The sequence below is a fragment of the Pipra filicauda genome, unplaced genomic scaffold, assembly GCF_003945595.2.
Source record: "Pipra filicauda isolate LSUMZ 115617 unplaced genomic scaffold, ASM394559v2 scaffold870_size62742_pilon, whole genome shotgun sequence".
Taxonomy (NCBI): Eukaryota; Metazoa; Chordata; class Aves; order Passeriformes; family Pipridae; genus Pipra; species Pipra filicauda.
This window is the reverse complement of record NW_024105054.1, coordinates 19,015-44,236: the sequence shown is the minus strand read 5'-3', so window position 1 is coordinate 44,236 and position 25,222 is coordinate 19,015. Positions and strand designations below refer to the sequence as shown.

General features: G+C 59.4%; 6 protein-coding genes across 11 annotated transcripts; 3 read left to right on the top strand and 3 right to left on the bottom strand.

Annotated features, from left to right (window-relative positions):
• Nucleotides 1-1,015: 1,015 nt before the first annotated feature.
• On the bottom strand, nt 1,016-4,540 carry LOC120325173 (early activation antigen CD69-like). Of its 3 annotated transcripts, XM_039390798.1 has the most exons (5): nt 2,635-3,637; nt 2,312-2,413; nt 2,018-2,203; nt 1,791-1,915; nt 1,016-1,626 (listed from the first exon to the last, which is right to left on the bottom strand). In XM_039390798.1, exons 2-5 carry the CDS (start codon nt 2,345-2,347, stop codon nt 1,509-1,511), a joined length of 465 nt encoding a protein of 154 aa, XP_039246732.1. In that variant the 5' UTR covers nt 2,348-2,413; nt 2,635-3,637; the 3' UTR covers nt 1,016-1,508. The 3 variants fall into 3 exon arrangements, with proteins under 3 accessions (XP_039246732.1, XP_039246731.1, XP_039246733.1); XM_039390797.1 differs by lacking the exons at nt 2,312-2,413; nt 2,635-3,637 and adding an exon at nt 4,072-4,540; XM_039390799.1 differs by lacking the exons at nt 2,312-2,413; nt 2,635-3,637 and adding an exon at nt 4,072-4,540 and having other exon boundaries at nt 1,791-1,891.
• Nucleotides 4,541-5,090: 550 nt separating this feature from the next.
• On the bottom strand, nt 5,091-9,247 carry LOC114000538 (C-type lectin domain family 2 member D-like). Of its 2 annotated transcripts, XM_039390794.1 has the most exons (7): nt 9,179-9,247; nt 8,806-8,868; nt 7,012-7,169; nt 6,560-6,667; nt 6,117-6,298; nt 5,744-5,844; nt 5,091-5,442 (listed from the first exon to the last, which is right to left on the bottom strand). In XM_039390794.1, exons 3-7 carry the CDS (start codon nt 7,097-7,099, stop codon nt 5,268-5,270), a joined length of 654 nt encoding a protein of 217 aa, XP_039246728.1. In that variant the 5' UTR covers nt 7,100-7,169; nt 8,806-8,868; nt 9,179-9,247; the 3' UTR covers nt 5,091-5,267. The 2 variants fall into 2 exon arrangements, with proteins under 2 accessions (XP_039246728.1, XP_027600707.2); XM_027744906.2 differs by lacking the exons at nt 8,806-8,868; nt 9,179-9,247 and having other exon boundaries at nt 7,012-7,283.
• An 825-nt stretch (nt 9,248-10,072) lies between these two features.
• Nucleotides 10,073-11,192, bottom strand: LOC114000544 (killer cell lectin-like receptor subfamily B member 1C). Its single transcript, XM_027744912.2, has 4 exons — nt 11,127-11,192; nt 10,838-10,992; nt 10,495-10,610; nt 10,073-10,406 (listed from the first exon to the last, which is right to left on the bottom strand). Exons 2-4 carry the CDS (start codon nt 10,955-10,957, stop codon nt 10,283-10,285), a joined length of 360 nt encoding a protein of 119 aa, XP_027600713.1. The 5' UTR covers nt 10,958-10,992; nt 11,127-11,192; the 3' UTR covers nt 10,073-10,282.
• Nucleotides 11,193-14,760: 3,568 nt separating this feature from the next.
• LOC114003856 (C-type lectin domain family 2 member D-like) lies at nt 14,761-15,797 on the top strand. The gene is made up of 3 exons (XM_039390792.1): nt 14,761-14,970; nt 15,243-15,343; nt 15,647-15,797. Exons 1-3 carry the CDS (start codon nt 14,761-14,763, stop codon nt 15,795-15,797), a joined length of 462 nt encoding a protein of 153 aa, XP_039246726.1.
• A 2,000-nt stretch (nt 15,798-17,797) lies between these two features.
• LOC114003866 (early activation antigen CD69-like) lies at nt 17,798-20,067 on the top strand. Of its 2 annotated transcripts, none has more exons than XM_039390801.1 (4): nt 17,798-18,457; nt 18,951-19,074; nt 19,177-19,301; nt 19,465-20,067. In XM_039390801.1, exons 1-4 carry the CDS (start codon nt 18,450-18,452, stop codon nt 19,577-19,579), a joined length of 372 nt encoding a protein of 123 aa, XP_039246735.1. In that variant the 5' UTR covers nt 17,798-18,449; the 3' UTR covers nt 19,580-20,067. The 2 variants fall into 2 exon arrangements, with proteins under 2 accessions (XP_039246735.1, XP_039246736.1); XM_039390802.1 differs by having other exon boundaries at nt 17,819-18,457; nt 19,201-19,301; nt 19,465-20,064.
• Nucleotides 20,068-22,518: 2,451 nt separating this feature from the next.
• LOC114003864 (C-type lectin domain family 2 member D-like) lies at nt 22,519-25,009 on the top strand. Of its 2 annotated transcripts, none has more exons than XM_039390793.1 (6): nt 22,519-22,600; nt 23,389-23,765; nt 23,844-23,927; nt 24,029-24,213; nt 24,316-24,416; nt 24,493-25,009. In XM_039390793.1, the coding sequence occupies exons 2-6, from the start codon at nt 23,567-23,569 to the stop codon at nt 24,608-24,610; spliced, it is 687 nt and encodes a 228-aa protein (XP_039246727.1). In that variant the 5' UTR covers nt 22,519-22,600; nt 23,389-23,566; the 3' UTR covers nt 24,611-25,009. The 2 variants fall into 2 exon arrangements, with proteins under 2 accessions (XP_039246727.1, XP_027607021.2); XM_027751220.2 differs by having other exon boundaries at nt 22,537-22,639.
• The last annotated feature ends 213 nt before the right edge of the window (nt 25,010-25,222 follow it).

Genomic DNA, 25,222 nt, shown 5'->3' with positions numbered 1-25,222 from the left:
GTGAGGGCAGTTCTGTGAGGGCAGTTCTGTGAGGGCAGTTCTGTGAGGGCGACTCTGTGAGGGCAGTTCTGTGAAGGCGACTCTGTGAGGGCAGTTCTGTGAGGGCGACTCTGTGAGGGCAGTTCTGTGAGGGCGACTCTGTGAGGGCGACTCTGTGAGGGCAGTTCTGAGGGTGACTCTGTGAGGGCAGTTCTGTGAGGGCAGTTCTGTGAGGGCAGTTCTGTGAGGGTGACTCTGAGGGTGATTCTGTGAGGGCAGTTCTGTGAGGGCGACTCTGTGAATGTGTTCCGCCATCTTGGCTCCCTCAGGGTGAATGGGGCAATCCTGGCACCCGCAGTCAATCCCTCAGGTCTTTCCCCGCCTGCACGGGGCGAGCGGCCCCCGCAGCTCCCGCACTGACCAGGACATGAGGGACAGCGGTGGGGTCTTACAAACTTTAATATAAATGTAAAAAAAGGAGAAGAAGAGAGAAGTAGAGCAGCAGCACCGATACAGTAGGCTAAGGCCTGATATGGTTTAAAGCTGGCTCCCTGCCAAGTCTCCAAACCTTACCACCAGAAGTCCCCCCCCCAAACCTCAGGGAGAAGAGGGAGGAAAAAAAACTAAGAAAACCCGAAACGAGAGAGAAACAACCAAAGTGAGATATATAAATATATTTACACTTATATACAATTAAAAATATACAATTTCACAAGGGAAAAGGGAAGGGGGAAGGGAAAGGGAACAAAACTAAACTAAAATATATATATATCCCAATTAGTGACCCAATATCTAACAACTAAAAAGTTAGCAAAGAAAATAGCTCACTACTCTCCTGGGACAACTGAGAGTCGCTCCGGAACGATCGCCGGCAACCTCCGCCTCCCAAGGTCGGCAAGGCCTAACCAGGCCTCGCTCCCCAACACGGCAGACCCAACAGCAGGGAACCTGCACCTCCAAGCCGCCGGAAGGAAAAAGAGCGAAGGCCTCTCCTCCTTTCTTCTTATAGTCTGGCTTAGGTAAAAATCGTAGGGAATACTGGGTAAATCTGGACCCTTCCTTGGTTACAAACTGGTCACCAAGGAAGGCCTGGCCCAAACCACCACAGGCCACAATCAGGACATTGTACATTCACATTCATTGATTCAAGTAGCGTTCAGGAATGGAAAAATACTTCACACGCGCACATTCAAGCACTATAGTGCTTGAATGCAGTGCATGTAGTGTTATGTATGTAAACTGTTATAGAGTATAAATATAAAGTAAATATAAATAGACAATGAGAAAGACTTCTGGAGAAAGAAACCCCTAGTCCACGAAGGCACATGTCCACTTCCACATCATGTCCCTGCAGGTTCACTTCCTTGAGATCAGCTACTGAGGTGACAATGACAAAAGGCACCAAGGTTCCTGAGGTTGTGCTGAGATGTGTCACAAAGTAAACAATCACCCGCAGAAGGACATCCCTGGGCTAGTGGAAGAAGGAAAGCTGTGTCTTCAGGATGGAGAAGGTCCTTTCTCCCTCACTTCTAGTACAGGTGAGGTTGGGGTTTGCTGCAGAGATACGCCCGCTCTGTTGAACAGTCCTCACTCCTGAGTTTATGGTCCGCCAGGTACACACACTCTGAATTGCCAAGGACCTCCAGCCTGCAATGAGGAGCAGAGACAGCGCTGTTACAGGGCAGGGCTGTTAACAGGACAGGTCGTCTCTGCCCATTCCCCCCAGCAGATGAGGAGACAAGCGCTGCCCAGGAGGGACAGTCCCAGCAGCCTCATCCCCCCCATCCCCTGCCCGTCCCCCCGGGACTCACGAGGAGTTGTAGCTGCTGCCGTCCACCCACTGAAACCTCTCGCCCCGTCTCCGCAGCCCGAGCCAGTAATCCAGGTTGCCATTGAGGCGGAAGACGTGGTCCTGAGAGGGAGAGAGGAGGTGGTCCTGGGAGGGAGAGAGGAGCGGGCAGTGAGAGCTGCCCCGGGCCAGGAACCCCCCTCAGCCTCCCCTCTGCCACCCACACACCCCCCAGAGCCCCTCACTCACCATTTCCTTGTCACTGAGCACGGCCAGGGAGGCCCCGAGCTTGGAGCACTGATTCTGAGCCTCGTCCCAAGTCCTCTCACCCTTCAAGAGGTAGTAACAGACGCTGTTGTACCTGATCCCAGGCCTCAAGAGAAGGCACAAAGCATGGATCCTTAGGTGTAACTGGAATCTCTCCATGACTTTTTCCTGGAGAGAGAAAAGGAGAACGTCTGAGGATTCCCCTCCACAGGGAGCAGGGAGCCCAGTCCTGTGCCCAGAGCTGCCTCTGTGCTGAGGCAGCTGCTCCTTCCTTACCTGACAGCACAGCCACGGCCACCACCAAAGCCACATTCAGAAGCACAGACAACACCAGGAATGCAGTCAGCACTCGGTGGGATGTGAACCAATTGACTAGAGCTGGAAAGAGCCACTGGCTGTGAGGACGGAGCTGTCCTGAGCAGGCCCAGCCCTCACATCCCCCCCAGCCAACACCAGAGCAGCCAGAAGTGTCGGCACCAGCCACTGACGGGGCCGAGAGGCCTCTTCCATGCACCTGGAGCAGCCTCACACTTGCCAGCCCCATCCTGGTGGGGCAACACTGTCCCCTCTCTACAGGACACAGGTGGCCCTGCACTCACCCTGACATTTCCCGAGGATCATTTTGTGTATATTCCTTTTTTCTGTTCTGTCCCGGAGACTCAGGGATGCCTCTGCATTCCTACCATTCCAGTTGCTTCCACTCTCCATATCTTGAATCACTGCAAAGTTAGAAGAGGGACAAGTTGCAACTTGAACCTGAGGCATCGCTGGGGGTGAAAAAAACCCTCTTTGAGCGCAGATTTAACAGGAGCACTGTGTCAGACTGTAGAGAATACATCGAGAACAGTCCAGAGAGGGGGATTGTGCCCAGGGGCTCCTGCCCGGCCAGTTCGGAGCCCAGGGACACTGAGCGCTGACAATGAGTCACTGCAGGCCAACTATGCCAAGGACTGGAAAGAAAAGCAGCAGCGCGGTGGCTCCAGCCACGGGAGGGCAGGATCGGATCTGTCATTCAATCCAAGAATGGTTTGGGATGGGAGGGACCTTCAAGCCCATCCCATCCCCCCGCTGCCCCGGACACCTCGCAGCAGCCCCGGTGGCTCCAAGCCCGGTCCCACCTGGCCGGGAACACTCCCGGGGACGGGGCAGCCAACTCTGTCCGACCGGGAGGCACCGGGACGATCCCCGACGGGGGCGCACGGTTGGGTACAGGGACAGACCCGCCGGCCCGATCGGTGGCTCCCCCCGCTCCCCTCTCCCCGACCCCGCGGCCGATGCGGCGCGATGAGCGATCGGGCTGCGCGGGGCCGGCGCTGAGACCCGGTGAGAGCCACGGGGGGCGGCCTCTCGAAACACTTCACCCCCGGCGCCCGCCAGAGCCCGCTCCCAGCACCGCCGACATCCTCTACCCAAGGCAGGGCGAACCCTCCAGACCCCACTTTTCGCCCCCTCCCGCTCTCCGAGCCCCGGCAGCACCGAGCGGATCCCACCTGCGCCTGGACAACACCTCGTGGCGGGAGAGGGCTGTCCCGCCCTCCGCCGGCGTGGGCGGCCGAGCCCGCTCCCAGCACCGCCGACATCCTCCACCCAGGGCAGGGCGAACCCTCCAGATCCCCCTTTTCGCCCCCTCCCGCTCCCCGAGCCCCGGCAGGACCGAGCGCATCCCACCTGCGCCTGGGCCGCCCGCGCCCCGCGCCCTTCCCGCCCGGCTCCGCCTCCGCCGGCGGTTTCGCCTCTACCTCCGCCGGTGGGTCGCTCCACAGGGGGAACACCGGAGAGGCGGGGGGACGAGGAGGAACACGGGGACACGGGGGTGACCCAGGGATGCGGCGCGATGAGCGATCGGGCTGCGCGGGGCCGGCGCTGAAGCTGCAGCGAGAGCCACCGGGGGCCACCGATCGAAACACTTCACCCCCAGTGCCCGCCAGAGCCCCCTCCCAGCACCGCCGACATCCACCACCCAGGGCAGGGCGAACCCTCCAGACCTCCCTTTTCGCCCCCTCCTGCTCCCCGAGCCCCGGCGCTCCCATCCGCACCCGGAACACGCGCTCGCCGCCGCCGCCTCGATTTCTTGGCCACCGGAGCATTTTATTCTGACGGGCCCGTGACGGCGCCGAGGAAGGCGGGGACGAGGAAGAGGAGAGGTTGCACTGCGCTGACCGCCCTCACAGCCGGGCACCTCCAGCGGGAAACGGTGCAGGAAAAGGGCAAGAGAAACACCCCTTTGTCTCCTTTGCGGCAGGACTGGGACACTTTTTGCTCCTCTCAGCCAATAAACCCTTTGTCGTGCAGGTTTGGGGACCTGCCGGAGCTGGATGAAGGGTGTGGGACCCTGAAAGGCAACCGCTTGGATCTTGATATCTGTGTCGGTGACCACAAGTTGGTTTGCCAAAAAGCCCCTTTCCAGCTCTCCTCGCCCATGGTTGGGAAGCTGGATGATGCCTCCACCTGACACACTCGGGCATGGACCTCGTGTGGTACAAAAAAAAATGTTATTACAATTTTTTCATGGTTTATCCACCTCATTACATCAGCAGTAAATTCCTGTTAGTGACTTTTCTCTATATCTACTTTTTAATTAAGCATTTACAGAGCAGGAGAAAAATACTCCCAAACAATTTCACACACACATGGATACATCTCACCATGTCTGCATTAAAGTTGCTGAGCTCCCCTTGAGATTCTCTCAGGGTCATATAATGTTGGTTCCTGATACTTAAGAGTTATTTTTATGCTTTTATATTACTATAGATAATAATAAGCCAAGCGGCTCCATCCCTGCTTTCCTGTGCAACCCTGTCCAGGCCATGGGCTGCAGCTTTTCCAGGAGTGTGCCCTGGGAGACAGTGTCCAAGGCTTTGCTGGAGGACCTTTCAAGGTCCCTCTGGATGCCAACCCCAGGGAAGGGCTGGAGAGGTGCCAGGGCAGGGTCAGGTTGGATCCCAGGAAAAGGTTCTTCCCCCAGAGGCTGGTTGGGCACTGCCCAGACTCCCCAGGGCAGTGGGCACAGCCCCAAGGCTGCCAGAGCTCCAGGAGGGTTTGGATGATCCTCTGGGGCACAGGGGGTGACTCCTGGGGATGGGCCTGGGCAGGGCTGAGGGTTGGACTTGATGATCCTTGTGAGGTGCTTTCCAATACAAGATATTTTTGAGATATTCAGTGAAAATTTCCCAACCAGACAACTGAGAAGTTCCCTCAGCAGTTCCAGTTGCAGTGCTGGGGTGAAGCTCCCTCATCTGGTTGGAGATCTAGGGTGAAACTCTGTTTTGGGGTCTCTTAATTTCCCCTTCCACAGGACATAGTCATTGGGGCGGCTGCAGATCCAGTTCTTCTCCGTGTGGCACAGGGACGAGCTGATCCACCCATAGTTCAGGTACCCACAGGGTCCTCCACCCCTCACCTCAAACCTGCAATGCCAACGGGACCAGAGTGAGAAAAAGGGAGGAAAGGAAGAAAACTACCTCCAAAAATTAAGAAGAGTTGGGATTTCCTCTCCGGCAGAGAAGGGCTTGGGCTGGGGGGGGTCTCTAATCCTCTGATCAGGGTTGGGGGGCAGCGACCTCGGCCCATCCCAAAACCCCCCATGGAAAGCCAGGAGCTGCCTGGACACGGGGCAGGAGAAGGTGCCCATCCCAGGATGGGGCATCCCAGACTCCAGGAAATCCCTGGGGCCCACCCCGGGGCTCCAGCACGGACACAGGGACCCACCTGCCGTTCAAGGCCGTGCCATTGATCCACTCCCAGCCGTTATCCCTCATTCCCAGCCCGATCCAGTGGTTTGCTTCGCCTTTATAGCGCAGAAGGAAGGCCTGGAAGGCAAAGAAACGTTGGCTTTGGCCAGTCTTGCCTTCCCCACCTCCTCTTTCCCTCCTGTGTCCACCCCCAGCCAGACCTGGGGCTTTTCCCAAGGGCTTGGCTCCCGGCTCCAGCACTGGCAGCACTTTGGGGCCAGCCTGGGGGGTTTGGGGCTGGTTTTATCCTCTTGGTTTCCCCGTGTTTCCCACCCCGGTGCTGCTGCAGAGGCTCAAGCCCAATCCTCACCAGTTCATCCCAGTCCTCACCAGTTCCTCCCAGTCCTCACCAGTTCCTCCCTGGTGCTTATGGTGGCCAGTGAAGCTCCCAGGGCCTCACACCTTGCCCGACCCGTGCTCCAGTTGCCCTCAGCCTCAGAAAAATAATAACATTTTCCTTGGAAACCAGGCCAGGTGTCTGGGCACACGTGGGAGAATTCCAGCTCAGAGAACTGGCATCTCACACTGAGAACTGAAACACAGAAAGCTGAGTCAGACACGTGGGCAGCCCTGAAAAGCAGCAAAATGGGATTGATTCCTTGTTGGTTTTTTTTTTTTCTAGCAAAGGAGATTGGGGGATGATTGTCTTGGGAAAAGGAATGTTGTGACCAAGCGAGGAGCAGGTGCCTGGACCAAAGAGCAGGAAAAAAGGGAGTCACCCACTTTGGGAGCCTCCCTTGATGCCAGGAAGGTCCTGGAATCCTCCCCGTGAGGGTGCCTGGGTGGGACTCACCAGTCAGTGCCATGAGCAGGCTGAAGGTGAGGATCCCCAGGGACACACTCAGAGCGAGAACAGGCACCTTGGGGGATGTTCTCCAGTCTGACTCGGTTCTGTAGGACCCTGGGGCAGGAAAGAGCAGGGTGAGGATGGCCTGGCTCCTCTCCCCTCTGCTTTGCCCTCCTGTGCTGGACCCTCAGTCCATCCCCAACCCCACCCAGGCCCATCCAGGGACACCTCTGGGGGCTCAGGAGTCCTTCAAAGCCACTGATGTGTTTGAGGCCCTGGAGACGGATCTTCAGCCTCCAGAGGTGAATTCCACAGCATGGAATTCAGTGCAGCTGTGCCTGGGCTGCTCCACACCCACCCAAAGGCTCCATCCCCATCCCACTGGTGCCGCCCCGGAGCGAGATGTTCTTCCCACACCCCGCCCTCCCTCGGAAAGTTTGGGGTTTTCCCAGCATTACCACATTTGGACTCTTTCTCTGGATCACTGCAGGTTTTCAGGGCTTCCTCCTGGCTTGAAGAATTTGGCTTTTGGGTTCCTTTCCCCATCCTTGCAGAGAAGCCTCAGGGCCCAGGGCTGACGTTCCCTGGGCTCTGTGGGGTGGATGCACTCGGCAGCCTGGGGTGGAAGGAGAGGAGAGGCTGAGGGGACCTGCAGGCAGCTGAGACCCCCTGGGCCACAGCCCAGCCAGCCAGGACAGCCCTTGTGGGGTTGGCACTGGCTCTCAGCGTTGTCGTAGTGCCAAGGGGCACCATCTGGCAGGGCTGAACCCACATCTGGGAGAGGAGGCAGCACAGGACAGAGGGAGGGGAAAAGATAAGGGAGGGAAAGAGAGGGGAGGGACAAAGATTAAGGAGGAAAAAACAACTTCAAACAAATTAAGCAGAAAGGAAAGAGAAAGACAAGTTTAAAAACACTTTTTTAAATAAATAAGTCATTGAGAGCTCAAAGCTCAAAGGCAGCTGAAGTGTTTGCAGGGGACAGGAGCCTGTTCAGGGCTCAGAAGAGGCACCAAGGGCTCGGAGCAGAGTTTGTGCTTTGGGGGCCCTTTTGCAAAAACACACAGGACTGAAAATAGCCTGTAACAGTTCACAGCATCTCTTCTTCTCGGGTTTTCTGTTTGTGGTTCCCCACGAGCTTGTTTTGCTCACAGGAAACCCCGCTCTGGTTCCCCCTCCCCCGTGCCCACTGTTGCAGGAGCACGACCTGGTTCCCTGCACCCCAAACCAACAGGGGCAGCAGCTTTTGTTCCTCTTGGGTCTTGTGTAAGTTATTACCAGCACCAAATGGACCAACAGAAGCTCAACAGGAACGTGTCCTGATGAAACAGCAATATTTCATTGCCAAAGTGAGCTCTGAAAGCTGCAAAGGTTTGATTGTGGGTAAACAAACATGAAAAAAGCACAAAGCGATTCCCTCAGAGGGGGTTTGCAGGAGGAAGCTCAAGGAGTGCTCAGATAACAGCGTTTCCAGAGCCCTGAGAGGGTTAAATTGATAGGAGAAACAAACACAGGATGGGCCAGAAGAGGGGGGTGCTTCCTCATCCGGGGGGTTTCTGAAGTGCAACAGGATAAAGGGCAGACCTTGCCCAAGCTCTGAGCTGGAGCTGAGCCCGAAAGTAGGGGAGGGATCATTACAGATGAAGGGCTTGTTATTTTATAAACGAAACTATCAGGTGCCTGGACCTGCTTGATATGGCAGAAGTTTCAGTGCACAAGTTCCTTCCCCTCATTTCAAGCCACAATTTCAGTCCTACTTTAATTTCTGCCTCGCAGTGTGACTGAACAAATTCAACCAATTCCCTTAAAAAGACCCCCGAAGGTTCACCTTGTAAGACCCCTCCTGGGGCAGCCCGAGCTCCTGCCCAGGTTTAATCCCTCCCAAACCCAATTCTGAGCCAGAAACCAGTTCCCTGGTGAAGGTTTTAACATTTGCAAAACTGAAGTATCAATTTGAATCTAAAAGAGACCCAGTGCAGTTACTGATTCACCCACTCCCACTCTCATTTTTGCTCCTTTATGATGACTAATTTCTGCCTCCCAGTGTGACTGTACAAATTCAACAAATTCCCCTAAAAGGACCCCCGAAGGTTCACGTTGTGAGACCCCCCCTGGTGCAGCCCGAGCTCCTGCCCAGGTTCAATCCCTCCCAAGCCCACCGTGGTTTCCAGCTGGTTCACTCCAGCTCCCCCCAAAATCACTGTTCATTCCACTCAACTGAAACAAATTAAAGTTCTTTTTGTATCATTATTTACCTCTTTTCACCACGATTTTCTCATTTCTCTTCCCGAGAAGCAACCCCTGTCAGCAACAAGGGGCTGAAAAAAACTCAACAAATTCACTGAAGAAGCTCTTACAAGGCAGCAAAAATGACAAACCAGCAGAACCCCGCAGCAGACACTCAAACCAACCCCATGGTAGCAAAAGCTGTAAAACTGTGACCTTTGGCGTTTACTCCTCCCTGCCCTTCAACGTGCCACATTTAATTAATCAGGTGGTCATTGCAGCCCCCCCAGAGACAAGACCATGATGTGGGGGCTCAGCCCTGTGCCAGCCGTGGCTCACTGTGGGCAGGGAGCACCCACCACCCCGAGTTTGGCAGCCCAGGGGCTGCTCTGGAGTACTCACCTCGCAGGGCAGCTGTCAATGGGTGGCTGATTTCTCGGAACTGAGTCTGTTGAGCCACAGACAGGACGGGAGTCAACCACAGAGGCGTGGTTTTCAGTTTACAGCTCTTTGGCTGTTTTGCTGTTCTCCAACAACTCTCAGTGTGGTTCATTTTTGAAGGAACAAAGTCCATTTTTTGCACCTTACTTACTTACAAATATTTAAGAGTTCCCAACCAAGGGATCTGTGATGGGCTGGCCCTGGTTGGTGCCAGATGCTGCTCTGTCCCCCCCCTCCTCACCCGGGCAGGGGACAGAATTATTCCAAACTGTCACCTCGTGAAAGCTGCACAGTTTGGAGCCAGAAGAAATGAGAAGCTGTTGGAGATGTATGACCAGCATTGTGACATCTGAGAAACCCAGGGGGAGGTTTTTGGCTGAAGGGGTCCCACGTGGCTGGGATGGAGGCCCTGGGAGCTGCGAATAAAATATAGAAAATAGAATTAAACGCGACAGCAGAGCCGCGGCGGTGCTGCAGGAGCTGCCCGGAGGGACAGACAGACCCTGCCTTGGCTCGTGGGACCCACCCCCTGTCACTGAAGCGCTGCGACGAGGGGCGGGCGAGGAGCGGCGGCGGCGAAAGGGCGGCCCCGGGGCGGGGAGATGGCGGGGGGGGGTGAACGGAAAAAAAGAGAGAGAAGGCAATAAAAGACCCGCGACCGAAACTGCGGCACCGAGGGACACTCGCGGCGGTACCGAGCGCTGTGAGGGGGGATGAGCGGCACCGGGGAGCGTCCCCTGCCCCGCGTCCCTAAAAGAGCTGCCCCGACGGACAGGCAGGTCCGCTCCGCCCTCGGGCACCGGGGGGAGGTGGGAATCGGGGGGTGGTTCGCCACCGGCTCCCCCGCAAAGTGAATTTTACAAGTTATTTTTAGTTTTTATTCTTTCCGTAGTTCGATTTCTCCTCCTCCCTCGCACCCCGGCCGCCCTCGCATCGCCCATCCCAGGGCGATTTTCTCCAGCCGCGGTTCTGCCCCTGCCCCGGGAGCTGCCGGTGGGTGCCGAACCCGCGGGAATCGGGATTTTTTCCCGCATTAACGGTGGGTTTTGGGTGCGATGGAGACTCTCAGATCCGGGCGGACTCCGTCTGGCAGATCCACTGCAGCCCCGTGTCGCAGGCGCGGGGGTCGATCCTGTCCCCCTTGAGCGCCCCGCAGGCTCCGGGACCCTCCCCGAGGTCCTGCGGGAACCTGCGGGTGCGGGAGGGGGCCCGTGTCACCCCCGGGGGGCCCTCGGGGGACAGGGGGGTGCCCACCCCGACCCCCCAGCGCTCCTCACCGGCTCCAGTCCGGGCGGGAGCCGTTCACCCACGTCCAGCCCATCCCGGGCGCGGGCACCGAGAGCCCGATCCAGAAGTGGCGCGTGGGTTTCCTCAGGGTCTCATTGAGGGAATCCTGGCCCGGGGAAAGGGGCAGTGGTGGCGCTGCCGGGCCGGGGATGGTCCCCCCAAAATAGGCTCCGTCCTCACCCAGGGACCGAGCCAGACCCATGTCCCTCCCCCCCGGTCTGCCACGGGCACCGCGGGGAATTTGGGAATGAGGGGTGTGATCCCAGGCTTCTGGGGAGCCCTTCGCCCTCCCCTGGGGTGCCTCCAGCCCCTCTGTCCCCTTGGTCCCTTCACCAGCTCGTCCTTGTCCCACGGCATCGCCATCGCGGCCCCGCGGGCCCCGCAGTCCTCCCGGCTCCCGTGCCACGAGTTCATCCTTTCCGAGACCCAGTAGCACTTGGTGCTGCCCAGCATCCAGCCCACGGGGCAGAGCCTGCACCCCTCGGCCTCTGTGGGACAGACAGACAGACGGACGGACGGACCCCGGCGCGCTGAGGCACCGTGGGAGGACAGGGGGAGGCTCCAGCCTGGCTTAAGTTTGGGGAGGGGGCATCGATGGGACCCCCGAGGGGTGGGGGGTTACCTCGCGGGGGGCACAGGATCCTCCTCAGCTCCCTGAAGGTGCCGTCCAGGCTGGCACAGGGGGGTCCCAGGGAGGTGTTCCCCCACCCCGAGGTCGCCCACCTGGGGAGCCTGGGCAGTGCCCAACCAGTCTCTGAGGGAAAAATCTTTTCCTGAGACCCAACCTGACCCTGCCCTGGCACCGCTCCAGCCCTTCCCTGGGGTCGGCATCCAGAGGGACCTTGAAAAGTCCTCCAGCAAAGCCTTGGACACTGTCTCCCAGGCAACATTCCTGGAAAAGCTGCAACCCATGGCCTGGACAGGGCCCTCTGTGCTGGGTTAGGAACTGGTTGGAATGTTGGGCCCAGAGAGTGGTGGGAATGGAGCTGCATCCAGTTGGGATCCGGTCCTGTTTAATATTGTCCTGGGTTTGAAGAGAGATGTTGGAATTTTTTTCCCTAGTGTCCCGTTTTCCCCTGTCCATCCCCTCCATCCCCCCCATCTGTTTCTCCCTGGAAAGGGGGACTCAGGAGGGGGGGATGCAGCGGAGCCACAGGCGCCGGGCAGCGCTGGAGTGGGACAGGGGGAGGTTTCCTCTCAGCACTACCTCAGTAACCTCGGTGCCTTTTGTCATTGTCACCTCAGTAGCTGGTCTCAAGGAGGTGAACCTGCAGGGACATGATGTGAAAGTGGATTTGTGCCTTTGTGGACTAGGGGTTTCTTTCTCCAGAAGTCTTCCTCATCTTCTAGTTATATTTACTTTATATTTACACCCTAAGAGTTTACATCCATAACACTGTATGCACTATATTCAAGCACTATAGTGGTGAATGTGCACATGTGAAGTATTTTTCCCTTGCTGAAAGCTATAAGAAACTGTGAATGTGAATGTACAATGTCCTGATTGTGGCCTCAGCAGAGTTACTGTATCAGTGCTGCTGCTGTGCTTCTCTCTTCTTCTCCTTTTTTACCCATTTGCATTAAAGTTTGTACGACCCCACGGCTATCCCTGTGTCCTGGTCGGGGCGGGAGCTGCGGGGGCCGCTCGCCCCGTGCTGGGCAGGGAAAGGCCCGAGGGAATGTCTGTGGGTGCCGGGGTGGCTGAAGGAGCCCTGAGGGAGCCAAGATGGCAAAACGCCCTCACAGAACTGTCCTCACAGAATCTCCCTCACAGAATCTCCCTCACAGAGTCGCCCTCACATAATCGCTCCCTCGTCACCCCCGGGAGCTCCAAGGCTCCGAGAGCCGGGATGGAGGAGGGGAACAGGTGAGGCTGTTGGCGCTGGTCGGGGCACGCGGCCCGGGAAGGCAATAAACAGTAAAACGGCGAGGAAAGATAAAGCCCGCGGCGGTGGAGAAGGCAGCCAGACCAGCTCGGCGGCGGCCGAGGAGGGCAGCCAGACCCGCGAGTCACACATATCCCATTTCACATCCGCACGGCAGAGCCAGGGCGGGGGGATCGAAAAACAGCCAATGGGAAGCGTCGGAGAGCCCCCGGCAGCCAATGGGAAGCGTCAGAGAGCCCCGGCAGCCAATGGGAAGCAACATTTCCTGATGCCCTGGGAACGACACTGAGAAGCTGCTGGAGCTGGTTGAAGCTAGTTTGTGACTAAAAACACCCTACCGGGAGATATCCCAGTCTCTGAGAGCTGCCCTGCGAGGTGAGTACTCCAGAGCAGCTCCTGGGCTGCCAAACTCGGGGTGGTGGGTGCTCCCTGCCCACAGTGAGCCATGGCTGGGACAGGGCTGAGCCCCCACATCATGGTCTTGTCTCCGGGGGGGCTGCAATGACCACCTGATTAATTAAACGTAGCACGTTGAAGGGAAGGGGGGAATAAACCCCAAAAGTCACAGTTTTACAGCTGGGTTTAGTGAGGCTTTTGCTACCGTGGGGTTGGTTTGAGTGTCTTCTGCGGGGTTGTGCTGGTTTGTCATTTTTGCTGCTTCTTCAGTGATTTTGTTGGGTTTTTTTCAGCCCCTTGTTGCTGACAGAGTTGCTTCTCGGGAAGAGAATTGAGCAAAACGTGCTGCAAAGAGGCAAATAATGATATGACAGAAAGGACTTTAATTTGTTTCAGTTGAGTGGAATGAACAGTGATTTTGGGGGGAGCTGGAGGAAACCACGGTGGGCTTGGGAGGGATTGAACCTGGGCAGGAGCTCGGGCTGCACCAGGGGGGGTCTCACAACGTGAACCTTTGGGGGTCCTTTTAGGGGAATTTGTTGAATTTGTACAGTCAACATTGTGAGGCAGAAATTAAAGTAGGACTGAAATTTTGGCTTGAAATGAGGGGGCTGACTTTGTGCACTGGGGCTTCTGTAATCTTAAACTGTGACTGGGATACTTTAGTTTTTGAAATAGGAAACCCTTCACCAGTCATGTCATTGCCATGCCATACTTGTTTTAGCTTCAGACCCAGCTCAGAGCTTGGATAAGGTCTGGGCTTTGTCCTTGGGAAACCTCCAAGGGTGCTGGAACACCACCCCTTCTGCCTCATCCTATATTCGTTTCTTTCTCCTACCAATTTAACCCTCTCACTGCTCTGGAAATGCTGCATCTGAGCACATCCTTGAGCTTTCCTCCTGCAAATCCCCTCTCTTTTCCTGTCCCTCTGTCCTTTGTGACCCACCACCCGTGCCAGAGGCTGATTCACCTTGTGCGTCAGTGCCCCCCAGGGGCTGTCCTGGCTGGCTGGGCTGTGGCCCAGGAGGTCTCAGCTCCCTGCAGGTCCCCTCAGCCTCTCCTCTCCTTCCACCCCAGGCTGCCGAGTGCATCCACCCCACAGAGCCCAGGGAACGACAGCCCCGGGCCCTGAGGCTTCTCTGCAAGGATGGGGAAAGAAACCCAAAAGCCAAATTCTTCAGGCCAAGAGGAAGCCCTGAAAACCTGCAGTGATCCAGAGGAACAGTGCAAATGGGGTAATGCTGGGAAAACCCCAAATGCTCTGGGGGAGGGCAGGGGGTGGGAAGAGCATCTCGCTCCGGGGCGGCACCAGTGGGATGGGGATGGAGCCTTTGGGTGGGTGTGGAGCAGCCCAGGCACAGCTGCACTGAATTCCACACTGTGGAATTCACCTCTGGAGGCTGAAGATCAGTCTACAGGACCTCAAACACACGTTGGTGCCTCTGAAGGACCCCACTCAGCTCTCCTGCCCTCCTGAGCCCCCAGAGGGGTCCCTGTCCTGGGTGGGGCTGGGGATGGACTGAGGGTCCAGCACAGGAGGGCAAAGCAGAGGGGAGAGGAGCCAGGCCATCCTCACCCTGCTCTTTCCTGCCCCAGGGTCCTATAGAACCAAGTCAGACCAGAGAACATCCCCCAAGGTGCGTGTTCTCCTCGCTCTGAGTGTGTTCCTGGGGATCCTCACCTTGAGCCTGGTCGTGGCACTGACTGGTGAGTCCCACCCAGGCACCTCCTGGGGGAGGATCCGGGCCAGGCGCCTCCGTTTTGGGAGATGGGAGGATGCCAGGGCATTCCCAGCATCCCAGGAGGCTCCCAAAGTGGGTGACTCCCTTTTTTCCCTGCACTTTGCTCCAGGCATCTGCTCCTCCCTCAGTCACACTTTTTCCCAAGAGAATCATCCCCAGTTTCCCTCTTCCAGCTGCTGGAAAAAAACCCCAAGGAATCAAACCCATTTTGCTGCTTTTCAGGGCTGCCCACATGTCTGACTCAGCTTTCTGTGTTTCAGTTCTCAGTGCAAGACCCCCTTTCCCTGAGCTGGAATTCTCCCACGTGTGCCCAGACACCTGGCCTGGTTTCCAAGGAAAATGTTATCATTTTTCTGAGCCTGAGGGCAACTGGACCACGGGTCGGGCAAGGTGTGAGGCCCTGGGAGCTTCACTGGCCACCATCAGCACCAGGGAGGAACTGGTGAGGACTGGGAGGAACTGGTGAGGACTGGGATGAACTGGTGAGGAATGGGTTTGAGCCTCTGCAGCAGCACCGGGGTGGGAAACACGGGGAAACCAAGAGGATAAAACCAGCCCCAAACCCCCCAGGCTGGCCCCAAAGTGCTGCCAGTGCTGGAGCCGGGAGCCAAGCCCTTGGGAAAAGCCCCAGGTCTGGCTGGGGGTGGACACAGGAGGGAAAGAGGAGGTGGGGAAGGCAAGACTGGCCAAAGCCAACGTTTCTTTGCCTTCCAGGCCTTCCTTCTGCGCTATAAAGGCGAAGCAAACCACTGGATCGGGCTGGGAATGAGGGATAACGGCTGGGAGTGGATCAATGGCACGGCCTTGAACGGCAGGTGGGTCCCTGTGTCCGTGCTGGAGCCCCGGGGTGGGCCCCAGGGATTTCCTGGAGTCTGGGATGCCCCATCCTGGGATGGGCACCTTCTCCTGCCCCGTGTCCAGGCAGCTCCTGGCTTTCCATGGGGGGTTGGGATGGGCCGAGGTCGCTGCCCCCCAACCCTGATCAGAGAATTAGAGACCCCCCCCAGCCAAAGCCCTTCTCTGCCGGAGAGGAAATCCCAGCTCTTCTTAATTTTTTGGGGGGGAGTTTTCTTTTTTACCTTTTCCCTTTCTGACTCTGGTCCCGTTGGCATTTGCAGGTTTGAGGTGAGGGGTGGGGGGCCCTGCGGGTACCTCGATGACTGGTGGATCAGCTCGTCCCTGTGCCACAGGGAGAAGAACTGGATCTGCAGCCGCCTCGATGACTATGAACTCTGGAATGTGAAATTAAGATACCTCAAAATTCTCTAGGACTTTCACTCTGCATCTCCGGCCAGATGAGGGAGCTCCACCCCAGCACTGCAACTGGAACTGCTGGGGGAACATCCCAGTTGTCTGGCTGGGATATTTGCACTGAACCCCAGAATATCTTGTATTGGAAAGCACCTCACAAGGATCATGGAGTCCAACCCTCAGCCCTGCCCAGGCCCATCCCCAGGAGTCACCCCCTGTGCCCCAGAGGATCATCCAAACCCTCCTGGAGCTCTGGCAGCCTTGGGGCTGTGCCCACTGTCCTGGGGAGTCTGGGCAGTGCCCAACCAGTCTCTGGGGGAAGAACCTTTTCCTGGGATCCAACCTGACCCTGCCCTGGCACCTCTCCAGCCCTTCCCTGGGGTTGGCATCCAGAGGGACCTTGAAAGGTCCTCCAGCAAAGCCTTGGACACTGTCTCCCAGGGCACACTCCTGGAAAAGCTGCAGCCCATGGCCTGGACAGGGTTGCACAGGAAAGCAGGGATGGAGCCGCTTGGCTTATTATTATCTATAGTAATATAAAAGCATAAAAATAACTCTTAAGTATCAGGAACCAACATTATATGACCCTGAGAGAATCTCAAGGGGAGCTCAGCAACTTTAATGCAGACATGGTGAGATGTATCCATGTGTGTGTGAAATTGTTTGGGAGTATTTTTCTCCTGCTCTGTAAATGCTTAATTAAAAAGTAGATATAGAGAAAAGTCACTAACAGGAATTTACTGCTGATGTAATGAGGTGGATAAACCATGAAAAAATTGTAATAACATTTTTTTTTGTACCACACGAGGTCCATGCCCGAGTGTGTCAGGTGGAGGCATCATCCAGCTTCCCAACCATGGGCGAGGAGAGCTGGAAAGGGGCTTTTTGGCAAACCAACTTGTGGTCACCGACACAGATATCAACATCCAAGCGGTTGCCTTTCAGGGTCCCACACCCTTCATCCAGCTCCGGCAGGTCCCCAAACCTGCACGACAAAGGGTTTATTGGCTGAGAGGAGCAAAAAGTGTCCCAGTCCTGCCGCAAAGGAGACAAAGGGGTGTTTCTCTTGCCCTTTTCCTGCACCGTTTCCCGCTGGAGGTGCCCGGCTGTGAGGGCGGTCAGTGCAGTGCAACCTCTCCTCTTCCTCGTCCCCGCCTTCCTCGGCGACGTCACGGGCCCGTCAGAATAAAATGCTCCGGTGGCCAAGAAATCGAGGCGGCGGCGGCGAGCGCGTGTTCCGGGTGCGGATGGGAGCGCCGGGGCTCGGGGAGCAGGAGGGGGCGAAAAGGGAGGTCTGGAGGGTTCGCCCTGCCCTGGGTGGTGGATGTCGGCGGTGCTGGGAGGGGGCTCTGGTGGGCACTGGAGGTGAAGTGTTTCGATCGGTGGCCCCCGGTGGCTCTCGCTGCAGCTTCAGCGCCGGCCCCGCGCAGCCCGATCGTTCATCGCGCCGCATCCCTGGGTCACCCCCGTGTCCCCCTGTTCCTCCTCGTCCCCCCGCCTCTCCGGTGTTCCCCCTGTGGAGCGACCCACCGGCGGAGGTAGAGGCGAAACCGCCGGCGGAGGCGGAGCCGGGCGGGAAGGGCGCGGGGCGCGGGCGGTCCAGGCGCAGGTGGGATGCGCTCGGTCCTGCCGGGGCTCGGGGAGCGGGAGGGGGCGAAAAGGGGGATCTGGAGGGTTCGCCCTGCCCTGGGTGGAGGATGTCGGCGGTGCTGGGAGCGGGCTCGGCCGCCCACGCCGGCGGAGGGCGGGACAGCCCTCTCCCGCCACGAGGTGTTGTCCAGGCGCAGGTGGGATCCGCTCGGTGCTGCCGGGGCTCGGAGAGCGGGAGGGGGCGAAAAGTGGGGTCTGGAGGGTTCGCCCTGCCTTGGGTAGAGGATGTCGGCGGTGCTGGGAGCGGGCTCTGGCGGGCGCCGGGGGTGAAGTGTTTCGAGAGGCCGCCCCCCGTGGCTCTCACCGGGTCTCAGCGCCGGCCCCGCGCAGCCCGATCGCTCATCGCGCCGCATCGGCCGCGGGGTCGGGGAGAGGGGAGCGGGGGGAGCCACCGATCGGGCCGGCGGGGCTGTCCCTGTACCCAACCGTGCGCCCCCGTCGGGGATCGTCCCGGTGCCTCCCGGTCGGACAGAGTTGGCTGCCCCGTCCCCGGGAGTGTTCCCGGCCAGGTGGGACCGGGCTTGGAGCCACCGGGGCTGCTGCGAGGTGTCCGGGGCAGCGGGGGGATGGGATGGGCTTGAAGGTCCCTCCCGTCCCAAACCATTCTTGGATTGAATGACAGATCCGATCCTGCCCTCCCGTGGCTGGAGCCACCGCGCTGCTGCTTTTCTTTCCAGTCCTTGGCATAGTTGGCGTGCAGTGACTCATTGTCAGCGCTCAGTGTCCCTGGGCTCCGAACTGGCCGGGCAGGAGCCCCTGGGCACAATCCCCCTCTCTGGACTGTTCTCGATGTATTCTCTACAATCTGACACAGTGCTCCTGTTAAATCTGCACTCAAAGAGGGTTTTTTTCACCCCCAGCGATGCCTCAGGTTCAAGTTGCAACTTGTCCCTCTTCTAACTTTGCAGTGATTCAAGATATGGAGAGTGGAAGCAACTGGAATGGTAGGAATGCAGAGGCGTCCCTGAGTCTCCGGGACAGAACAGAAAAAAGGAATATACACAAAATGATCCTCGGGAAATGTCAGGGTGAGTGCAGGGCCACCTGTGTCCTGTAGAGAGGGGACAGTGTTGCCCCACCAGGGCAGGGCTGGCAAGTGTGAGGCTGCTCCAGGTGCATGGAAGAGGCCTCTCGGCCCCGTCAGTGGCTGGTGCCGACACTTCTGGCTGCTCTGGTGTTGGCTGGGGGGGATGTGAGGGCTGGGCCTGCTCAGGACAGCTCCGTCCTCACAGCCAGTGGCTCTTTCCAGCTCTAGTCAATTGGTTCACATCCCACCAAGTGCTGACTGCATTCCTGGTGTTGTCTGTGCTTCTGAACGTGGCTTTGGTGGTGGCCGTGGCTGTGCTGTCAGGTAAGGAAGGAGCAGCTGCCTCAGCACAGAGGCAGCTCTGGGCACAGGACTGGGCTCCCTGCTCCCTGTGGAGGGGAATCCTCAGACGTTCTCCCTTTCTCTCTCCAGGAAAAAGTCATGGAGAGATTCTAGTTACACCTAAGGATCCATGCTTTGTGCCTTCTCTTGAGGCCTGGGATCAGGTACAACAGCGTCTGTTACTACCTCTTGAAGGGTGAGAGGACTTGGGACGAGGCTCAGAATCGGTGCTCCAAGCTCGGGGCCTCCCTGGCCGTGCTCAGTGACAAGGAAATGGTGAGTGAGGGGCTCTGGGGGGTGTGTGGGTGGCAGAGGGGAGGCTGAGGGGGGTTCCTGGCCCGGGGCAGCTCTCACTGCCCGCTCCTCTCTCCCTCCCAGGACCACCTCCTCTCTCCCTCTCAGGACCACGTCTTCCGCCTCAATGGCAACCTGGATTACTGGCTCGGGCTGCGGAGACGGGGCGAGAGGTTTCAGTGGGTGGACGGCAGCAGCTACAACTCCTCGTGAGTCCCGGGGGGACGGGCAGGGGATGGGGGGGATGAGGCTGCTGGGACTGTCCCTCCTGGGCAGCGCTTGTCTCCTCATCTGCTGGGGGAATGGGCAGAGACGACCTGTCCTGTTAACAGCCCTGCCCTGTAACAGCGCTGTCTCTGCTCCTCATTGCAGGCTGGAGGTCCTTGGCAATTCAGAGTGTGTGTACCTGGCGGACCATAAACTCAGGAGTGAGGACTGTTCAACAGAGCGGGCGTATCTCTGCAGCAAACCCCAACCCCACCTGTAATGGAAGTGAGGGAGAAAGGACCTTCTCCATCCTGAAGACTCACAGCTTTCCTTCTTCCACTAGCCCAGGGATGTCCTTCCACAGATGAACATTTGCTTTGTGACACATCTCAGCACAACCTCAGGAACCTCGGTGCCTTTTGTCATTGTCACCTCAGTAGCTGGTCTCAAGGAGGTGAACCTGCAGGGACATGATGTGGAAGTGGACGTGTGCCTTTGTGGACTAGGGGTTTCTTTCTCCAGAAGTCTTCCTCATTCTCTATTTATATTTACTTTATATTTATACTCTGTTTACACTACATGCACTGTATTCAAGCACTAGAGTGCCTGAATGTGCGCGTGTGAAGTATTTTTCCATTGCTGAATGCTACTTGAATCAATGAATGTGAACCTGGGATGTCCTGATTGTGGCCTCAGCAGAGTTACTGTATCAGTGCTGCCGCTGTGCTTCTCTCTTCTTCTCCTTTTTTACTCATTTGTATTAAAGTTTGTACGACCCCACTGCTGTCCCTCACGTCCTGGTCAGCACCAACAGCCCCTTCCCTTCCTGTGTTCCATCCCAGGGAAAACACATCCCGGGGGACCTCATTTCCCTCCCTTGCCCCCCAGCAGGTACTGGGAGGCATTGGGGAGCATCAGGGAGCATTAGAGGGCACAGGGGGGGAATGGGAAAAGACTGGTGGGCACTGGGGAACACTGGATCTGGGCTGGGAGGCACTAGGGAGTATTGTTGGGCACTTGGAGGGCACCAGGGCACGCTGGGAGGATCTGGGGGATACTGGGAGGCACTGGGGGTTATTAGGAAGGGCACGTACCTCCACCAGCACAGCTCACAACCTCATAAGGGCACACAAGCTTCTGCCCCACTAAAATGATTAGGGCAAGCCTTTCACTCCCTACTTTTCCTGAGCCACCTACACACAGTCCCAGGGGTATTCCCGGGGAGATTCGCTCACCCACGACCCTCCGAGCAGGACTGTCCCACCCGCCCTCCTGCCGGTCCGGGGACCCCCCAGCCCGCCAGGCCCCCTCCGCCTCCCCCAAATTGGACTGGCAAAAAGCTCTGTGTGGTCCGAAGTCCCTCCTCTCCTCTCGCCCGGTGCCGCAGCCGCCACCACCCCCTCGGTGTGAGGGGGCCGTCCCGGGAACGGCTCCTGTTACACCCGCCCGCCAGCACTGAACGGCAGGTACCCAAACGCGGGGGGGAAGAGGCGGCGGAGAAGAAGGAGGAGAAGGGAGAGGAGAAGGAGAAGGAGAAGAAGAAGGGAGAAGGGAGAAGGAGAGCGCGTGTGGTCCAGGCGCAGGTGGGATGCGCTCGGTGCTGCCGGGGCTCGGGGAGCGGGAGGGGGCGAAAAAGGGGAGTGCCGGCGGTGCTGGGGAGGGGGCTCTGGCGGGCGCTGGGGGTGAAGTGTTTCGATCGGTGGCCCCCGGTGGCTCTCACCGGGTCTCAGCGCCGGCCCCGCGTAGCCCGATCGCTCATCGCGCCGCATCCCTGGGTCAGCGCCGTGTCCCCGTGTTCCTCGTCGTCCCCCCGCCCCTCCCGTGTCCCCTCTGGAGCCGGCCGGCGCCGGCGGAGGGGGGCGGAGCCGGCGGGGGGGCGGAGCCGGCGGGGGGGCGGAGCCGGCGGGGGGCGGAGCCGGCGGGGGGCGGAGCCGGCGGGGTTGGGCCGGAGCCGGAGGGGGGGCGGGAGCCGTCGGGGGGTGGCGGGGGAGGCCGGCGGGGGCGGAGCCGGCGGGGGGGGCGGAGCGGCGGGGGGCGGAGCCGGCGGGGGCGGAGCCTGCGGGGGGGCGCGGAAGCGGCGTGGGTGCGGATCCGGCTGGGGGGCGGAGGCCGGCGGGGGGGGCGGAGCCGGCGGGGGGCGGAGCCGGCGGGGGGCGGAGCCGGCGGGGGGGCGGAGCCGGCGGGGGGGCGGAGCCGGCGGAGCCGGCCGTCCTCGGAGGTCCAGACGCAGGTGGGATCCGCTCGGTGCTGCCGGGGCTCGGGGAGTGGGTGTGGGCGAAAAGTGGGGTCTGGAGGGCTCGCCCTGCCCTGGGCCGGGGGGTGCTGGTCGTCCTGGGAAGCGGGCTCTGGCGGGCACTGGGGGTGAAGTGGCCGCCCCCGGTGGCTCTCACCGGGTCTCAGCGCCGGACCCGCGCAGCCCGATCGCTCATCGCGCCGCATCCCTGGGTCAGCCCCGTGTTCCTCCTCGTCCCTCCGCCCCTCCCGTGTTCCCCATGTAAACAGAGCCGCCACGCGGGGGGGGCGGAGCCGGCCGTCTTCGGCGGTCCAGGCGCAGGTGGGATCCGCTCGGTGCTGCCGGGGCTCGGGGAGCGGGAGGGGGCAAAAAGGGGGGTCTGGAGGGTTCGCCTTGCCCTGGGTGGAGAGTGTGTGCTGGGAGCCGGGCTCTGGCCGCCCGCCCCGGCGGAGGGCGGGACCGCCCTCTCCCGCCACGAGGTGCGGTCCAGGGGCAAGTGGGATCCGCTCGGTCCTGCCGGGGCTCCGGGAGCGGGAGGGGGCGAAAAGGGGGGTCTGGAGGGTTCGCCTTGCCCTGAGTGGAGAGTGTCGGCGGTTCTGGGGAGGGGGCTCTGGCGGGCGCTGGGGGTGAAGTGTTTCGATCGGTGGCCCCCGGTGGCTCTCACCGGGTCTCAGCGCCGGCCCCGCGTAGCCCGATCGCTCATCGCGCCGCATCCCTGGGTCAGCGCCGTGTCCCCGTGTTCCTCGTCGTCCCCCCGCCCCTCCCGTGTTCCCCCTGTGGATCGACCCACCGAGGGAAAGTTCGCGGGTGCCGGGTAGGGGGGCACGTTCGCCCTGAGGGAGCCAAGATGGCGGAACGCCCTCACGGTTCCACCAATCGGGGGCACCCACTGCAGACGGGGCCAAAGCCTCGCTATTGGCTGTTTGACCCGTCACTCTTGGCTCCCGCGCGCTGATTGGTCACGGCCGTGAGAGTGGGTCACGCCCACGAAGGAGTCCACGGAGTTCTCGTCCACGGAGTCCTCGGAGTCGTGGCAGCACCGGGAGCGACGGCAGTGTCCGGACCCCGGTGAGGCGGCGGCGGAGCTCGGACGCGGCCCCGGCCCAGGTGAGACCCGCGCTCGCTTCTCCTGGGGCTGGAGGCGCTCGGGGGTTCTGGCGGTTTGGTCCTTCCCCGCGTTTTAAAGGTGGATTTGGGGTCCCGTTCAGCCCAAATGGTTCCTTAACGCAGTGAGAGCACAGGTCCTCTGAGGAGAGGCTGAGGGAGCTGGGGGGGCTCAGCCTGGAGAGGAGGAGGCTCAGGGGAGACCTCCTCACTCTCTACAACTCCCTGACAGGAGGGGGGAGCTGGGTGGGCTTCGGGCTCTTCTCCCAGGAACCAGCAGTAGGACAGGAGGGCGCGGTCTCAAGCTGTGCCAGGGGAGGTTTAGGTTGGATGTTAGGCGGGAATTCTTTGCAGAGTGAGTAATCAGCCATTGGAATGGGCTGCCCAGGGAGGGGCTGGAGTCCCTGTCCCTGGCGGTGTTGAAGGTGAGACTGGATGTGGCATCAGTGCCATGATCTGGGAAGCACGGTGGGGTTGGATACAGGGTTGGGCTTGGTGATCTCGGAGGTCTTTTCCAACCTGGTCGATGATTCTGTGAGAGGCCGCTAGGACAGCCCGGACTTGCATAGTGGTGTAACCACCTCCCTTTCATAAACCAGTATATCCCAGCCAGTAAACAGAATCCTCTCCTGGAAACGCTCCAAAGTGCCAGGGCAGGGGCTGTTCCCGGGTTGGGAAGGGCCCATGAGGGGACCGGGGATGGAGCTGAGGCTGCAGGAGCTGGACCCTGAGCTCCCGTTTGTTCTCCACAGGTCACTGTGAACGGACAGGGCAGGACTTTGCTGGCATCGCCTTCCTGAGCCCGAGTGTCCCACAGGGCCCAGCCGTGTCCTCTCATCATGGTCTCTCCACTCTGCCTCAACAGTGGTGGTAAAACCACCCCCTGGCCTGGGCTGAAAGAGGCTTTGCCAGCACCACTGATGCCTCGAGATGCAGCTTGTCACAAGGCAGAGAGAGGGCGAGTTCGGACGTGGAGGGTGGATTCTGCTCCGGGGATGGGATTGTGGAGGAGCCCCTGGGTCCCCAGGATTGATCAGCAAACAAGAAAACGCCTTCTGGGTGATTGCAGGGCCACCCCTGTGTCCTGTGGGGAGGGGACAGTGTCACCCCACGAGGACAGGGCTGGCAGGTGTGAGGCTGCCCCAGGGGTCTGGAAGAGCCCTGTGAGGGATGTGAGCCCCGTCCTCACGGCTCTTTCCTGCCCCAGGCACGAGGCTCCTGGGGCATCTCGCCCTGGCAGTGGTTCTGCTCCTGCTCCTGGCTTTGGTGGTGGACGTGGCTGTGCTGGCAGGTGAGGAAGGAGCAGCTGCCTCAGCTCAGAAGCAGCTCTGGGCACAGGGCTGGACTCCCTGTGGAGGGGAATCCTCAGACATTCTCCCTTTCCTTCTTCAGTGAGAAGACTTGGAGAGATTCCAGTCACGCCTGGGATTCCAGAGTTTCTGGCCTGTCCCGAGGCCTGGGTCGGGTACAACAGGGTCTGTTACTACCTCTCGAGGGATGAGGGGACCTGGGAGCAGGCTCAGAATTGGTGCTCCGAGCTCGGGGCCTCCCTGGCTGTGCTCAGCGACAATGAGATGGTGAGTGAGGGGCTCTGGGGGGTGTGTGGGTGGCAGAGGGGAGGCTGAGGGGGGTTCCTGGCCCAGGCCAGCTCCCACTACCCACTCCTCTCTCCCTCCCAGGGCTTCCTCTTCCGCCTCAATGGCAACCTGGATTACTGGCTCGGGCTGCGGAGACGGGGCGAGCGGCTGCAGTGGGTGGACGGCAGCAGCTACAACTCCTCGTGAGTCCTGGGGGGACAGGGGGGCACAGACTGTCCCCCCCTGTGGTGCCAGCGCTGTCTCTGCCCCTCCTTGCAGGGTCCCCGTCCTGGGTGACTCCGAGTGTGTGTACCTGGGCCACCGGCGCTTCAGGAGCGGGCTCTGCTCGGCTCAGCGGCCTTACCTCTGCAACAGACCCCAGGATCGCCTGGAATAAACGGTGGGAAGGGGATCTTTTCCTCCATCCTGAAGACTCAACAGCTTTGCATCTTCTCCCAGCACACCTCAGCTCTCCACCTGCCTTGCAGTTGTTTATCTGCATCACCTCAGAGCCTGGTGCCACGGATACCTCAGTGCAACCCCTCAGGGTCACCTCAGTGCCTGGTGTGAAGGAGATGAGCCTGCAGGGAGGGGAGATGATGTGGAAGCCCATGTGTGGCTGCCTGAACTGGGGACTCTGGGTTTCTTTGTCCTTCTAGAACCGTCCCAGAACTCATCCTGCTTCTCTAACAGTCCACAGTTGTACCCTAACCCTGTATACATGTATGATGCTGCCTATCCGGAGTGAAGCAGGAGATCCCACGTTCACTTTTGCAATAAAACCTTGGGAAATCCCCCCCTGTCCCTTCCCCTGCTCCCCCTGCCACTTTCCATGATTCCATCCCAAATGTCGGAGCCTTGGAGCTCCCAGGGGTGACCTGGGGCTGCTTCCCAGTGCTCCCAGTCTGCCCAGTCACCCTGGAGGGCTTCAGGGAGGGCGATGGCACACAAGTGCTGCTGGGGGGGTCCCACCTCACTTCTGTTTGTTTTGTGCTTCCCGAGCTGGGCA

What these genes read in the sequence shown, in the direction of transcription:
- LOC120325173 (XM_039390797.1), bottom strand. Translation starts at nt 4,122, where the DNA reads ATGCTCCGGTGGCCAAGAAATCGAGGCGGCGGCGGCGAGCGCGTGTTC. An exon ending in TGCTCAGTGACAAGGAAATG is followed by an intron (nt 1,916 to 2,017) that starts GTGAGTGAGGGG and finishes TCTCCCTCCCAG; the next exon opens with GACCACCTCCTCTCTCCCTC. An exon ending in GGCAGCAGCTACAACTCCTC is followed by an intron (nt 1,627 to 1,790) that starts GTGAGTCCCGGG and finishes TCCTCATTGCAG; the next exon opens with GCTGGAGGTCCTTGGCAATT.
- LOC114000538 (XM_039390794.1), bottom strand. Translation starts at nt 7,099, where the DNA reads ATGGGGAAAGGAACCCAAAAGCCAAATTCTTCAAGCCAGGAGGAAGCC. An exon ending in CCTGCTCATGGCACTGACTG is followed by an intron (nt 6,299 to 6,559) that starts GTGAGTCCCACC and finishes TCTGTGTTTCAG; the next exon opens with TTCTCAGTGTGAGATGCCAG. An exon ending in TAAGCACCAGGGAGGAACTG is followed by an intron (nt 5,845 to 6,116) that starts GTGAGGACTGGG and finishes TTTGCCTTCCAG; the next exon opens with GCCTTCCTTCTGCGCTATAA.
- LOC114000544 (XM_027744912.2), bottom strand. Translation starts at nt 10,957, where the DNA reads ATGCTGGGCAGCACCAAGTGCTACTGGGTCTCGGAAAGGATGAACTCG. An exon ending in CGTGGGACAAGGACGAGCTG is followed by an intron (nt 10,611 to 10,837) that starts GTGAAGGGACCA and finishes TCCCCGGGCCAG; the next exon opens with GATTCCCTCAATGAGACCCT. An exon ending in TCCCGCCCGGACTGGAGCCG is followed by an intron (nt 10,407 to 10,494) that starts GTGAGGAGCGCT and finishes CCGCACCCGCAG; the next exon opens with GTTCCCGCAGGACCTCGGGG.
- LOC114003856 (XM_039390792.1), top strand. Translation starts at nt 14,761, where the DNA reads ATGTCTGACTCAGCTTTCTGTGTTTCAGTTCTCAGTGCAAGACCCCCT. An exon ending in TCAGCACCAGGGAGGAACTG is followed by an intron (nt 14,971 to 15,242) that starts GTGAGGACTGGG and finishes TTTGCCTTCCAG; the next exon opens with GCCTTCCTTCTGCGCTATAA. An exon ending in GGCACGGCCTTGAACGGCAG is followed by an intron (nt 15,344 to 15,646) that starts GTGGGTCCCTGT and finishes TGGCATTTGCAG; the next exon opens with GTTTGAGGTGAGGGGTGGGG.
- LOC114003866 (XM_039390801.1), top strand. An exon ending in TGCTCAGTGACAAGGAAATG is followed by an intron (nt 19,075 to 19,176) that starts GTGAGTGAGGGG and finishes TCTCCCTCCCAG; the next exon opens with GACCACCTCCTCTCTCCCTC. An exon ending in GGCAGCAGCTACAACTCCTC is followed by an intron (nt 19,302 to 19,464) that starts GTGAGTCCCGGG and finishes TCCTCATTGCAG; the next exon opens with GCTGGAGGTCCTTGGCAATT.
- LOC114003864 (XM_039390793.1), top strand. Translation starts at nt 23,567, where the DNA reads ATGCAGCTTGTCACAAGGCAGAGAGAGGGCGAGTTCGGACGTGGAGGG. An exon ending in TGCTCAGCGACAATGAGATG is followed by an intron (nt 24,214 to 24,315) that starts GTGAGTGAGGGG and finishes TCTCCCTCCCAG; the next exon opens with GGCTTCCTCTTCCGCCTCAA. An exon ending in GGCAGCAGCTACAACTCCTC is followed by an intron (nt 24,417 to 24,492) that starts GTGAGTCCTGGG and finishes CCCTCCTTGCAG; the next exon opens with GGTCCCCGTCCTGGGTGACT.